At 39.5% G+C, this 15,307-nt stretch overlaps 1 protein-coding gene across 1 annotated transcript; it reads left to right on the plus strand.

Moving 5' to 3' along the window:
- The first annotated feature begins 1,035 nt into the window (after window positions 1–1,035).
- On the plus strand, window positions 1,036–13,111 carry LOC140941629 (acid-sensing ion channel 1C-like). Its single transcript, XM_073390651.1, has 7 exons — window positions 1,036–1,114; window positions 1,963–2,888; window positions 4,362–4,509; window positions 8,600–8,659; window positions 10,828–10,981; window positions 11,825–11,916; window positions 12,840–13,111. Exons 1-7 carry the CDS (start codon window positions 1,102–1,104, stop codon window positions 12,980–12,982), a joined length of 1,536 nt encoding a protein of 511 aa, XP_073246752.1. The 5' UTR covers window positions 1,036–1,101; the 3' UTR covers window positions 12,983–13,111.
- The last annotated feature ends 2,196 nt before the right edge of the window (window positions 13,112–15,307 follow it).

Below are 15,307 nucleotides of genomic sequence, written 5' to 3' on the forward strand. Positions count from 1 at the left end.
TATATCTTGCCCACTCTGTATTGTTCAGTGCTGTATTGGAGTCTATCGGAAGTCCTCAGTTATCCACTCAATATTAAAAGAAGAATGGGGTTGGAATTGCCTTCCGAAATTTTCGAAAGATTTAACGCTGAGAAATCTGACACATGAGTGTCTCAGGGTTGTCTCTTACGGTATCTTTCCCTCCCTTCTCACCTTTATGCTCACTCCAAGGGACAGAACGAAGAAGGACCTTGGGAACTAAGTTGATGCAGAAGGCAGAAGAATCTATAAGTGCAAAATAATTAAAGTAGAAAATAGTAATGTACTGGGAAAACAAACAAATCCGCAATGCTCGCTTTTCCGTGTCATATTAAAATCACAAGGAGAATAAAAATAAACCTTTTTCTTTGCAGTCTGTTTTGGTGGGGTCACATTTTTCGAAAGGCTGACATCAAGGAGACACAAAAACCATATCAGGCTACTAATTAAACAACACGTCAATACAGTATAGAGGACTGGATCTTGACGTCAAAATCCACTAAAATGAACAAAATTGGCATGGACCTAATTAATTTCACACTGTTTATATGTGTTTCTATCCTTATTTTTCTTACACATGGGCACAAATATTTGAATGACGACAAAGAGATATGATAAAAAGCAAATCGGATAACGGATTACCGACCTCAGTATTTTGAGGAAAGCAACAAATAACGTTTTTTTATTTCCTTTGACGCCATCCAATAACATTACACAACGATATTTCTTCTTTTATATTCTGTTTTTACGTTTTTCTCTTTGGTAATGCATCATTATCATGAGACTGAAATCAACCCTAAAATTTATGAAATTGCTCATAATTAAATTAACAGGTTTTTTGGCAAGGTGATGGAGCAGCTGTTTTGTTAGTTGTACAGTCAAACAACCAACTGTGAACCTCAACGAACTGCTACCTCGCTGGCTTTCTAACAATCGTAACTTTCGGGCGACATACCAAGTTATGTAAACTGCTTAAAACAAACAGTAATTGCCTACTCAGTCAGACTTTGCCCTGATTCAGTTTGTGGGACAGTCGAGGAGTTTAATATCCATTAGTGTGTTATCAGTAAGTCGGGCGGCTTTATGCGAAATTCAGGTAAAGTAACTGATTACAAACAGATACTGAATCGGATTGTCGTAGCCATTTTAAAAGTGACAACAGTCTTCGTTCTGAGTTAGTGTAGGTTTTGAGAGATTTTATCACTCTTGCGGGCAGCGTTTTAATTTTTTATTTGCTAATTTGCCAATGCAACTTCACGAAGCTGCGTAACAAAAAAGATTTACATTTAAGCCAAAAACTATTAACTGCACATGTACATGTAGTCAAAACGTTTGTTCCTTTTGCTGATAGTGGCGAAAAAATTCATCGCCGTTTTCCTTTTTTCTTTTATTTTTCTTAGCAGATCGCAAAACGGGTGTTGTATAAACCTTACATTTCATGTTTTGCATGTTATAAACTGATATCGGTAGGCTTCTCCGCAGGCTTGGAAAAAAAATTAACGGCCAAAGTGATGTTATTTTTTCATCCGAAAACCTTGGACATTTGATGTCCAATCTTTTTTTAAACATTTATTGAATCCTTTCATAAGTTGATTGGTTATCTTCTCTTAACGACGATGTTAAAACCCAAAGGCGATTCTTACGGATAGATTTTTACCTTTTTGGTTATAAATCGATAAAAATGTGGTTTCAGCCATCAGGAGTAAAAATAGTTTATTAAAAACTTAGTTGTATAGTTATCTGATTCTGAAAGAGTCAAACAGATTCCGTTTACCTCTATGAGTCTTTGAAATATCATTATCACGAGTACAAATTATACAATTTTGAAAAATTGATATGAGAAACAAGAAAACACCCCGTAGATGGCCTAACGCCATAATAACTGAATTATTTAACGTATTTACTTATAGCTGCTATTTGTTCTGTTTATTGTTTGATTTTCAGGTATGGTAAGGAAAGTGGTTGTGAGGCCCATCGATGATGGCCCAAATTCTGCGAATGAAAAAATGAAACCAGAAAATCCCGACTCCCACGAATGGACAGAATTTGCTTCCAGTACAACTCTCCACGGACTTAGACACGTCGTCCATAGAAACCATTCTCCTTTGAAGCGAACTATTTGGCTTCTGTTTCTTTTCGCCGCTGCAAGCTTGTTCATATTTCTTTCCGTCATCAGCTTAAGAAAATTTTTTTCTTTGCCGATCAAGACAGTAATTTCACTGGAAACACCGACTAATGGCTTGACCTTCCCTGCCGTAACCATTTGTAATCTGAACATGTTTATGCGATCTAAGATCGATGTGGCTGATGATGATGAGAGGTTTTATCAGATGGGATTAAACATTAGTGGATGCAGAGAAACTCGCAGTGTTCGCGGAAACCTCACCTGTGGCCAGGCTCTTTTGTGTGCTTATCAGTGGTTTGGACCGGCTTTGGTAAAAGGCTGCAATGAGTCAACTCAACAGAAAATAATAGACGCTCTGAATCGGTCATCAGAACGTTTTTACAATGAAGAGGAATTTCTTATCAGATATGGCCATGAAATGCGTAGCATGTTAGTCCTCTACTGCCGTTTCAAATCTGTAATCACATGTTCCGATAAGGACTTTGTTCCGCATCTGACCCAAGAAGGGCTCTGCTTCACTTTTAACTCAGGTTTAAATGACATTCCATTGCATCATACAACTTATGAAGGTGCTGATTTTGGTCTTAGCATTCTACTCGATGTTCAAACCAAAGAGAGCACATTGAACGAATTCTCTACTGGTTTGAAAGTGATTGTGCACGAACAAAATACATTTATCAACCGCTATGACGGCTTCAATGTCTTACCTGGCACCCATGCGTCTGCCTTGATCAAGCTTACAAAGGTGAGTTACTGACCCTGGGGTACTACTTGGAATTCTTGATGGGGCTGTACCGCCCGTTTCTCTAAATCGTCGCCCTATTTCAGACCAAAAAATGTAATTTTTTTACGTTTTCAGACCAGGCCTTCAAAATCCATAGGCAGAAAGTTATGACATCATTCCTTAGTTTAGACATATTACTCTTTCTTATTTATTTGGAATGGAAACGACAAATACGTTCGCACACTCCCGCAGCTCCCTCAGCTCGAAAACCGTACCTGATTCCAGACCACAGTAGGCAACATCTACACTCTTTTTCAGACCGAAACGGCCAAAACGGAAAAAAATTCTCTTTAGTATTATTTTTGCATGGTAATTTTTGTTGTTCAGCATTTCGCAAAATTAAATTTAAACTGATTTTGTCGAATTTTAACTCAGTCGGCCTTTTCTGGTATAATGTTTGAAACCTGTTCAGCTCTGTGCGACGTAATGAACAACTCTGTGAGGTGGATCACTATATATCATTAATTCTCATAAAGGAAAGACGACTTCCAATCAAAACGAGCGAAATATCTGGTATATTACTTTATTATATACATACTGAGAAATACTCACCAAAAAGCTACGTCGTAAATTTTCGTACGCAATTAGTTCTAGCCAATCAGAGAAGCGAACGATGGTTTTCACACGTGAAAAGAATGATACCTCCAATCAGAATCGCGAACGATGTTTTTTCACGTGTGAGAAAAGTGATATGTCCAATCAGAAGCCACAGAGGTGCGGGTTTCGCGCCAAAATTCTCGCCTTTTATTGCAACTTGCAGCGCCGCTTCGCACACTTTCAACGAGAAAAGTTTTACTCGAAGAGTTTTTCTCGCTAAAAAAGTGAAAAACATTACGGTAATGGAGAGGAATAGATTCATGTGTTTTACTGTCAATAAAGAAAACGGTAGAGAGCCGGCGAAAAAACAGCGGAAAGGGAAAAACAGAACGAGACGTAAGCTTTTGTTGTGCTTTTTGTCGGAGCTACTTTGCCTTTCATTTAATAAGCTTAAGCTTATATTAAAACCGGCCATTTTACTTAAATTCACTGATTTTCAATTGTGCATTAAGAACAAACAGTTAAGAGTACTTATAGTTCTTCGATTACCTCATATCCTTACCGTCATTTATGTTTTTAGCAAACGTTTTTACTTAAAAGCTGATACTTCGTTTTCGTTGTCATTTTGCGGTAAGTGTGTAGCGGCCATTTTTAGCATTTTTGAAGATTTAAAGTAAAAAGGCCGCCAAAATGATGAATGTCTCAGTACGTATATAATAAAAACAATACCACATGGAAAGTGCTTTGTACGGTATTTACGCACTCGTTGTTTTTGTATCACAAATCTTACTCGTTCTCTGCGCTCACTCGTTCGATTTCTGATACGTCAACAACTCGTGCGTAAATACCGTACGCCAGCAGTTTGCATGAAGTATTCTCTATGTACCTTTTTCTTAGATCAAGAGACTTCCTTCACCCTACAAAACGAACTGCAGGCAATTGAAACTTATGGCAGTTGAAAGATACACAAAGGACGGCTGTGCATTCGAGTGTTCCTCAAACTACACCATCAAACAATGTGGATGCCGTGGTCCTGGATTTCCAGGTTTAGAATAGTTTTAATTTCTTTAATTTTTTTTTCTAAGCCATTTTACTTCCGTTTGTGTGTATGACTCAGTAATGTGAATGAAACACAGTATTGCCGGTATTATGAACTACGGTGATACAAATAGTCTTACTCAGTAAATCGACACTATGGCTGTTGGTGTTCTTGTAGATGACAATGTAACCTGGAAATCTTGCTCATATATCATTCAGAAATCTAGGTTAACGCAGTGACAGTAAAGGATGCCTACCCATTGCCTCGGGTTGATGATTCTCTTGCAGCTTTGAGTGGTTCCCGATGGTTCTCAACTATGGATCTTGCTTCAGGTTATTGGCAAGTGGCAAGAGATGCGGGCACCCAGGAGACGGCAGCATTCGTAACTTCGAGCGGCCTGTTTGAAGCACCCAGCACCTTTGCCAGATTGATGGAACTTGTTTTGAAGGGCCTACATTGGAAGATTTGTTTGACCTATCTTGATGATGTGATAGTTATGAGACGCACGTTTGAAGAAGAATTAGAACGGTTGAAAGAGGTGTTCGAGCGACTAGCTAGGGCAGGACTACAACTTAAGCCAAAGAAGTGTTTTCTCTTCCAGAAACGGGTTTCGTACCTCGTACGTGTGGTCACGGACGAAGGCATTGCTGCAAACCCTGAAAAGGTGGAGCGAGTTCGCACCTGGCCCACCCCAGAAAACAGCACGAAGGTCAAAAGTTTCCTTGGACTTGCCTCTTATTACCGCCGATTCATCCCTGATTTCTCGACCATAGCTAAGCCGTTGTACAAGCTAACGGAAGCCAAGGCGGAATTTGCTTGGACAGAGCAATGTCAGCTGGCTTTTGACAGGCTGAAGGGTTTACTTACGTCCGGTAGAGTCCTAGCCTACCCTACTAGGGAGGAAAAGTTTGTGCTAGACACAGATGCGTCAGACCATGGCATTGGGGCAGTGTTGTCAGAGTTTCAGGACGGGGTGGAAAAACCCATTGCGTTTGCAAGTCGGACATTGTCCAAGTCTGAAAGGAACTATTGTGTGACCCGTCGTGAGCTCTTGGCAATCGTTGAGTTTGTTAAGCAACACCGGCATTACCTACAAGGTACAAGATTCTGCATTCGAACTGATCATGCCCCTTTGCGTTTTGTTGTCCAGGCCAAAGATCCCGAGTCACAACTTGCACGGTGGATGGATTACTTGAGTACTTTCGACTGCGAGATCCAGTACCTACCAGGACAGCGACATCTGAATGCTGATGCACTTTCCCGTAGACCCTGTGATGTCCGTTGTAAGTGGTTTAAGGGTTGGAAGTCACAGGAGCGAGCGTCATTTGTTGATGTGGGTGTTCAGACTGTTATGCATGTCCCTTGCCAGGACAACGAACAACCTGTGAATTATGAAGAACCTGCTGGTGCTCTTTGTGCCACTGTCAAGTTAGAACCAACCTGGAGTTCAACTTTCTTGAGGGAACAACAGGAAGCTGACTTTGATCTCAAGGTTATTATTGGTTAGAAGGAAGCCGGCAGAGAAAAACCATTGTGGGAAGATGTGTCGCCTCAGAGTTGTGCTGTGAAGACCTTGTGGTCACAGTGGGACCAGCTGCTCTTCAGAAACCGTGTACTTTGCCGCAAATGGGAAAGTGACGGAGGTGATCAGATTATTGACCAGGTCATTCTTCCCGAGAGTCTTCGACAGGCTGCCCTTGATGCTCATCATAGTCATACGACTGCAAGTCATCGTGGTATACGGAAGGACCCTAGGCGCTCTTCAATCTCGTTTTTACTGGCCAGGACTTACTTCAGCAGTTCACAGATTGGTCACCAGGTGCCATGTCCGTGGGTCTAAGAAAGCTTGGGGACGCAAACGTCGTGTTCCGTTAAAGCAGTACGTGGTGGGAGCTCCCATGGAACGAATTGCGATTGACATTCTTGGCCCACTGCCAGAAACCCCGCGAAAGAACAAGTTTATACTTGTGGTTAGTGACTATTTCACTAAATGGACAGAGAGTTATCCAATACCCAACCAGGAGGCCACCGCTGTTGCAGAGAAGCTTGTGAGCGAGTTCATTTGTCGCTTCGGTGTACCCCGTCAGCTTCATAGCGACCAAGGAACTAACTTTGAGTCAAAGGTGTTTGCTGAAGTCTGCAGGCTGTTAGACATTGAGAAGACCCGCACCACTCCACTGCATCCCCAGTCTGACGGACAGGTGGACCGTTTTAACAGGACCCTCACTGAAATGTTACGTGGGAAGATCCAGCAAGACCAGACAGACTGGGATCTACAACTTCCAACTTGCATGATGGCCTATCGAGGTGCTGTTCATGTGTCAACCGGGGTTTCACCTAACCTCTTGATGTTGGGTAGGGAACTGGAGGTTCCCCTGGATGTCATAACTGAGAGACCACTTGATGCATCACCACTCAAGACGGTCTATGCACAAGCTGTTCAAAAGAGATTGGCTAGTGCGCATGATTTGGCCAGGCGTCATTTGAATAAGGCAGCTATACGGCAGAAGCGGAACTACGACAAACGGCTTTCCGGTAGACCATTTGTTATTGTTTTTCTGTTTGGCTGCATAACGTTTGGAGGAAGAAGGGGAGAAACGCCAAACTTGACTGTCCTTGGGAAGGACCCTATCTTGTAATATCGGTGCTATCGGATGTGGTGTACCGTATTCAGAAGAGCCGAAAGGCCAAGCCTAAGGTCGTTCACTTAGACAGATTAAAGCCTTACCTGGGACCCCCACTGGAGAGATGGATTCCGAGAAAGAAGACGCGGTTATCGAGCCCAAGAGAAGAGGGGAGACAGACATCGGTTGTGGATTCAAATTTCGTCGACGAGGGACAGTCAGCTCCGGTTAACGCGAGAGAGAGTTGAGCGCGACGAGACGGAATCTACAGAAGAAGACAAGGATGATGTTTCCACGAGACTCCAGAATGTTGATTTCATTGGAGATGATGACGGTGACAAGCTTGAGAATGTGAGGAAACCTGAGCCTCGTCCGAAATTGACAACCTCTGTTGCACATGACCTCAACCAGGCGGGTGTCGGCTGTCAAACAGCTGAGTCGACTGTACAAGGTTTACCTGGGATTGATTCAAGTGTTTGTGGGAGACCGTCAAGGCAGCGAAAGCCACCATGTCGATTCGGAACTTGGGTGACTGATTAACCTGAATGTTCAGGGACTGATAAGAATTATAGGACAGTCTAGGCAACTAGACAAGTATACGCTAATGCCTTTCATTACCTAAGAACTGTAGACGCTTGGCACGTTGATGAACGAACATTTGAGACTTGATCTGTTTCGTCTAATTGAAGTTGTTTTCGGAAACTATCTGTGAAATAGTGGACCAGCAGTGGGACAGTGCTTAAGTAGGGGGGGAGTAGTGTGGCGCGAGGCAAACCCCGCGGGTACCCCTCTAAGTAAGTCACGTGACATGGCGTAATAACCATGTGCGAAGAAATGATTGTGAGACTAGTTGAGTAGCAGATTAAACATGTGTTGTTCTCTTAACGCCATGTTTTAACCGGGAATCGTGGCGTTACAGTATTTTGATCATTGTTAGGTAGTTAGTTTTTCAGTCAGTTAATAGGTTAGCAACCTCAACCAACGTTCGTTCTTTCTCCTTTTTTTTTGTTTGTTTTTTTTACCACGCATATGTCTTTTTTTCTTCTAGCTGAATATATACTATATATTTTATATTTTCTTAGCAAACGTAGAGCCTATTTTTATGGAAATGCTGTTAATAAACCATCATTTATTATTATTATTGTTATTATTATTAGTAGTAGTAGTAGTATTATTACTAGTGATACCGGTAAATTAAAGTAAATTATTATTATTTTACACTACATAAAGCTTCGAGTTTAAACCTTAAAATAATTTGATCAAAAAGGGTTAGCTTTTTCGTCTTTAAAGATCAATGGTATATAATTGTTCCCGTTAAGTTTTGATTTGCGTGAAATCGGGAATTTTGGGCATTATTTTCATTGAAAAGGCAAGTTGCTTTGCAACAACGAGATAGTGAACGGAAAATTAAAGTATTGACTTGTTTTCTTGTAATTTCTCTAATTTATCTCATTGAGTTGTTTTCCTTTAAGGTCCAAAGACGGTACCGCTGTGTTCGACTCGGGACTATGATTGTATTAGGCGATCTAGAGGTAAAAACTACAGTTCATTCTATGTCACTCGGCTACTAATAAATCCTTCAGTCTTTTTAATTGTTGTGGAAAACTACGAGACTTTCATGTATAAGATCTAACTGAGATTGACGTAAAAAAAATAGAACACTAATTATATAAACTAAGACAAAATAAAAAATAGCCCTCATAATAAAAATCCGATCATCGACCTGCAATCAACTGTTTAACTCTGAAAAAAGCATTCTAGGCAATTCAAGGCAAGCATTCTGGTGTTTATATAGTCACTGACCGTTCTCCTGGCACTCAAAAATCCATCCCCATCCGACTGAAATTCTCCTTTACGGAATCTTTAGCATCGAAAACTGAAAACTGTTAATTGATGATTGACGTCACTCTGCCAAGAGCAAAATTGAGCAAAAGTTTATTAGCGGCCGAAAATAATGTGGCACTTTTTCTCCTCTAGCCTCGCTCGTCTAAAAATTTAGACAATGCCAAACTTATCGGCCAATCATTTAATCAATTATTAGGACAGAGTGACGTCACAGAAGTCGTTCCTGAATGCTAAAGCTTGTTTAAATTTCACTATCTTCAAGTTGAAGTTTCGTTTGAATGGAATTTTACTCAAAGGAGCAGGAAATAGCAAGCCGCATACAAAACAAATTGACATCTGTCTCTTTTGGATAAAGGAAGTGGCTAGTGTCCTTTCTAGAATGACCTTGTGTTTTGAGTTCTTGATATTCGTTCTCAGTTAAAACCGTGACCAGAGAGCAGTAATCCTTTTTTGGGAATATGGTTTTTGTCATTATATGAGATAACGGAGCCAGTCTAATAAAGGATTCTACTAGGCACCACATTTGCTTCTACGATCATGGTTGATGGAGCAATTTTCTAACACCAAAAGCCATGATTATGGCTCTTGCTAACACTTACTGCTTTCAAGTGTAATCAAAAGATGACGAGTGAAATTAGGGGATCATTTCTTGACTATACCTATTTATATCACGGGTGAAAAATTACGCTCGTAATCGTTATTACTATTTCGGGGGGGGGGAAGGGCCGAGTCAGGCTACAGTAACTGAGAATAAGCAGTCACAAACTTAGGATTGAGACAGGTAGATACGACAATATACCACGTGACGAAAGGTTATGCAATCTCTGCAATTGTAACAGAATTGAAGATGAAACTCACTTTTTATTAGATTGTCCAAGGTTTTCTTCGATAAGAGATATGTTCTTCTCTAAACTAGAACCTAAAATACCGTTTCTACGACTACAATCACATGAGTCCTTATTATCACATCTGATGATATCTACTGACTATTTTATTAACATCCAGTTAATTTCATTTATATCAACTTGCTTTGAATTGATAGACAAACTTATCTCCGGAATAATTAATCCTACCGATGGTTAAAAAAAAACAATGATTAATACGTTTCAAATTATTTCAAATATTTAATTTACAAGGAATCAATGATTAATTTCAAGTAGCTTTTGCAATACTGTAATACTTTGTTATGGTAATGCAAATAAAACTTATTGTTGTTATTGTTGTTAAACTGAAAATTTTAGAGCATCAATTTGGGCTTAATAAGTTCACAATTATCTTAAATTTTCGACGAAAAACCTGTTAGATCTCTTTCCTGTCTTTAAGTTTTCTAAAGCGTCTTTTAATGCCCTGGCATCTTCATTCACAACATTTTAAAACCGTTAAACGCCATCTTGGCGCTGAGACAAACTTTCAGATGTCAAATTATAAATTAACCGTGAAATTTCTCGCCATAATTAAAGAGTCATTTGTCACTCATGATAATAGGAAGGGTGTACTGTTCATTGTAATAATAACATTATAATAATAATAATAATAATAATAATAACAACAACAACAATAATAATAACAATCTTTTTACAGGAAGCTCACTTCACAAAGAGTGATATTCATTGAGGCCCTGCAAAACAATAGAAAAAATAGATGATCTTAGATAAATGAATGCGTAATAGTAATAATAAGTAAAAAGTTAAGAACTAAAAACCTATTAAATTATGCAAGCTTCAGGTCAAAAATGTTAAAATGTCAGGTAGATTAAAATATTAAAAGCTATAAATTATCTAAAATATATAGCTTATATTTTTAGTCATCAATTGTAGAAAGTTTCGGATCTATTACACCTCTTGTTTATTTTCAGATCAGTTTAATATAACGTCATGTTCCAGCTGCAGCAACGCATGCTCCGAACTGGAATACGAACCACGTGTTTCCTATTCCAAATTCCCGGATGTTTCAATAGCTAACATTTTACATCATTACTTTCATAAAACAGAGAGTCTCAAATATATGCAGTAAGTTGTTATTACAAGCACCTTTATAAGAAGCCATGGATCAATTTTGGTTACTGGGAAACTTCCCACCTACCCCTCCCCTAAGCCATCCTTTTGCCCAAAGTAAGGCGTAGGTGTTGATGTTAGCTTAGGGGAGGGGTAGGTGGGCAGTTTCCCACAAACCTAAATTGATTTAGGGAGTATTGTGTTTATGATTTTAACATCTTACCCAATTATGTATTACGATTAGAGGAAGGGTGAAAGAAGTAGCAAAATTTTAACCTTATGGCATAAACAAAATTGAGCGTTAAAATTCTCAAAGCCACTGCAGTATTTGTCAGTCAGACTCGTATGTTATGACTTTGTGCTTTTCACTCTCCCGAGATTGTCCCTCACAGTCCCGACACTTTAAAAATCAGTTGCAAATTATAGCAATTAGTATAAATTGTAATCACTATCTGTCTTTTCATTGGCTAAGAGCCTACAGTTAATCTTAAAAATCAGTGCAACCTACAGTTTAGTTAGTTATCTGTTAGCAGCTTACCGAAAAATCTGTAAGTTGTGCGCGCAGTGCATGATTTCCAAGAGCAATGTCAAACTGTGTTCCATGCGATGCTGTGTTTATCCTTATTTTCTTTAAAACAGTGAGTAATTAAACAGTTATTAGATTCGGTTTTTGTGGTATCAGGAATAATCAAGGTCTCAGTAAGTGTCTGATCAGTACTTTCTAACCTTGATTATTCCAGATATCACAAAAACGTCATCCACTATCAGCCCACTATCAATCCACTGATTATGATGTAACGAACAGTTCCAAATATCGTCAAAGTACCCACTTATTCATCTTTTTTTACACATTCTAAGGGAAAACTATGTGTTTCTTCAAGTGGGTTTTCAACGACTGTCCTACGAAATGAGGGAAGATGTTCCCAGCTATGGATCCGAGAGCCTCTTTGGTGAGTAAAGTATCGAGAAAGAATTATTTCTCGATTTTAAGTTTTTTAAGGTCATTTTTATCGTTAATTTCGAGATGAGCAGTGGCTTTACTCTTTTCTATGTACTTGTTAATTGGAAGCTCTCCAGAATCTCCTTACTAAATGAAAATAGTGGACGGTTAATCACAGTTTTAGTACAAAAACTCTCTTTTATCCAGAACAGGTTCATCGGATAGATTATATGCATGCACTAGGCTTCGTAGCAGGCACCGGTTATTTAAGGACGGAACAGAGGGAGAAATTTCGCGCGCGAACGGAGGCAAAAAAGGAGGCGTGGTTCCCTGGTGTTCTAACCGAAAAAAGGAACCGACACCTGCCATGCAGGGCTTCGCATGCTCTAGTCAGATCAGTACCAGACACTCAAAGACGAGAATTACTCTTACCACTCGGCGTAGACTGTGACAGTACTAACAACAGTGTAACAATTTTTCTCAACTTGTTGCGCTTCTGATTGACTAGGATTTATTTCCGTGCTAATTGACGACCTAGCTTTTCAGCAAGTATCTCCTCGTATGCATTTGTATATACCCCGCTTTCTCAAAGTTTCGAAAGGTTGATACACAATCCTGAAAAGCTTATCTCCATTACATCACACCACTAAAAATTAAGATTACTAACTTCCGGAGGTAGATTCATTTCACGTGCTAGCCTGTTCCAGGCATATTCAGATAGCGGGGACGGGGCGAAAACATAGTGAGCAGAAAAACACAGCGAGGGAACATGGGGCTACCGAGAGTAGGTGAACGCCTGAACGTAATAGCCTTTTAACGCGTGTGCGAACAGTCGTCCTTTCTATCTTGTTCATTCTTGTAAATAAATAAAACGCAAAACAGAGGAAAAGAAACTTTAATAACAAATGTTCGCGTCTGTTTCTACAATTTCAGGTGAACTTGGTGGTAATATGGGCTTACTTCTCGGCTGCAGTGTATTGACTATCTGCGAGTTCTTCGACTTTTTGTGGGAATCAATTAAGTCCCGAATAAGGCGCCCTAATGAACAGAATGGTGTTTCTTCGAGCGAGTTTTGACTCAAGTTGTCAATAATACTGTTCGACCTGTAGATCTAACGAAATTAAAACTATGGACAAAACATAATCACCAGAACATCATGTTTTATCTCAACGATTGTTAAATCATCACGCCCTGACTAGTTTTCAACAAGCCATAGGTAGCAAAATAAAGATGTAAGATTATCAGTAAATAAAGTCTGTTGTTGTTTTTGTTGCTATTGTTGTATATTATCTTTGTTGCCAGTTGATAAAAAATACCAGACGCATGTTTACTGAACCGGCCTGAGTCCTGGGGCTCTCCCTCATTTGGCCTTAACGGGTATTCGCCGCCGAACATAGTATGGTTTTCGGGCATACAATTTAACAATTAATTTACGTCTTGAACGAGTTTTTTTTTCTTGACGGAAGCACTGAACAGTGTGTCAACGTTGGCTTCGCGTGGTCTACATGTATGGTACAAATTAATAATAATAATAATAATAATAATAATCGATTCATTAATTTCTATTGTGCAATTAAATTCTGGGTGCGAAATAAAATGATCTAGGGTCATAAAAAAGGTCTCTTGACTAATACAGGGTAGCGAAGGGTTTGAAGGCGTTTTTGGCATATCCCAACCCCGAAAAACTCTAGTGAGCAAATGCGACGGCTAAACACGTATTCTGCAAATGAATCCATCCTCAAGAGGCCCTGTCTATACGATGGATTCCGGATATTCCGGAAACCGCGAATTTTTTTACACGAATCGGTCCCCCGTCCACACGAAACATAGAATCCGCCCACCTTGGCTTAGCTACATAATTCCGGAAATAATTTTTTTTTTTGGAATTTTACTCATCAAAAAGAATTTTGGAAAATCTCGGGAATTTTAGGGAAAAATCGACAAATTCGAGAATTTTAGAGCAATTTGAGCATTCACCCGACATTTTGCCAATATTTCACGGCAAAATGTTGACGAAACGTTTTTTCTTGTATTCCTACCGACCAAGAGAGGGCTCAGTCCGCTTAAATGCTACAGCAGTGTCTAAAGCACCGTCTGCTGAGCACAACAAATCAGCGGCTTTTCATCAGAGTCGTCTACACTACAACTTATCAGCGGTTATTCACCAAAAGGGGCCCTCGCTATAAAAAAAAAAAAGCCGAAATTTTTTTAAATTTTTTTTGTGAATTTCAGTGGATTTTTTTATGTGAAGGATTTGCGATTTTGTAGACGATAAAGACTGGGTATTTTGGAATTCAATTAGGTCAAAAACCCGGCCCGGTCTTAAAAGAGCAATTGCAAATTCAAAATAGCGGACAACAACCTTCTGTTTTTACTGTTTGCTGGAGCTTTTTTCCAGTCTTGTTGCTTGCATTGAAATCAAAATTTCGACTTCTACCGCAACAAGAAGACATTTTAGGAGTAAGCTAACTCTTAATACATCGAAAGTGGTCTATTAGCTATTGCTGGTGTCTTTGTTACGTCATCAATTCGAAACAAACTGTCAATCTCAGCTTCGGCTTTCAGATTGTGGATTACGAGTGTAAAAGAAGCGAGCGCTCTCCCGGTTCTTCCAATGTTTTTTTTTTCTTCTCCCTGTATATTTTTTCTCCTGCGTTCCACTATCTGAAAGCCTGAAACTGGCTAATTTTGATCAGATACAAGTCGCTTTCAAACATTGATGTTACTTAAACGGGGAATGGGGGAGAAAGAACGAGCATGGGGAGGGGGGGAAATGAAAAATGGTAACAAAGCAGAGAACTGGAAATGAAGTTACTGATAGGGCTAAGGTTAGTAACAACAACAATATTTCTGTTTGACTTGGAGCATTCATGCATAGTGATACATACCGGCTAAGTACACGAAACGTTTTACAAAACTCGACGTTTGCTGCAAGGTATCTCGGAGCAAAAGCTTAAGTCCCCCAGTTCCTCGGCTCCGCTGTATTTGTACTGAGAGCAGCGTCAAACGTCAATATGTATTAAACACGTATCACAGTACAAGGTCCCAAAAATAGTATTTCCCGCCTTTCGTCTTTCAAGACTCCATTTGTCAAATCCGGAACGCCTGTTAAGGAAATATCTTCAATGGTGGGATTATTTTAATTATCTACATATAATACTAGGTCAGTAGGATATACTGTTGCCACAACATGGGCTACTTAATTATCAACTCACTACAGGACCTTTCCGCTTCGTAAAGCAAACTTTGCAATTGCATCATCTTCGGGTGGAGGCCTTCAAATAAATTGCCAACTTCGTCCAGATCGACAGGCATATCGTCCTTAATATGTATGATAGCAGTGAGGAGAGCCTACTCTCACCCAGAGTAATTTAAACTGAGCTAAAACACTTAAAATTTGT

This window comes from Porites lutea, chromosome 6 (genome assembly GCF_958299795.1).
Source record: "Porites lutea chromosome 6, jaPorLute2.1, whole genome shotgun sequence".
In the NCBI taxonomy this organism is placed as follows: domain Eukaryota; kingdom Metazoa; phylum Cnidaria; class Anthozoa; order Scleractinia; family Poritidae; genus Porites; species Porites lutea.

Bases quoted from the DNA above. Each gene is read 5' to 3' on its own strand.
- LOC140941629 (XM_073390651.1), top strand. The intron at 8,660-10,827 runs GTAAAAACTACA...GTTTATTTTCAG, and splicing joins TTGTATTAGGCGATCTAGAG to ATCAGTTTAATATAACGTCA. The intron at 10,982-11,824 runs GTAAGTTGTTAT...ACACATTCTAAG, and splicing joins GAGAGTCTCAAATATATGCA to GGAAAACTATGTGTTTCTTC.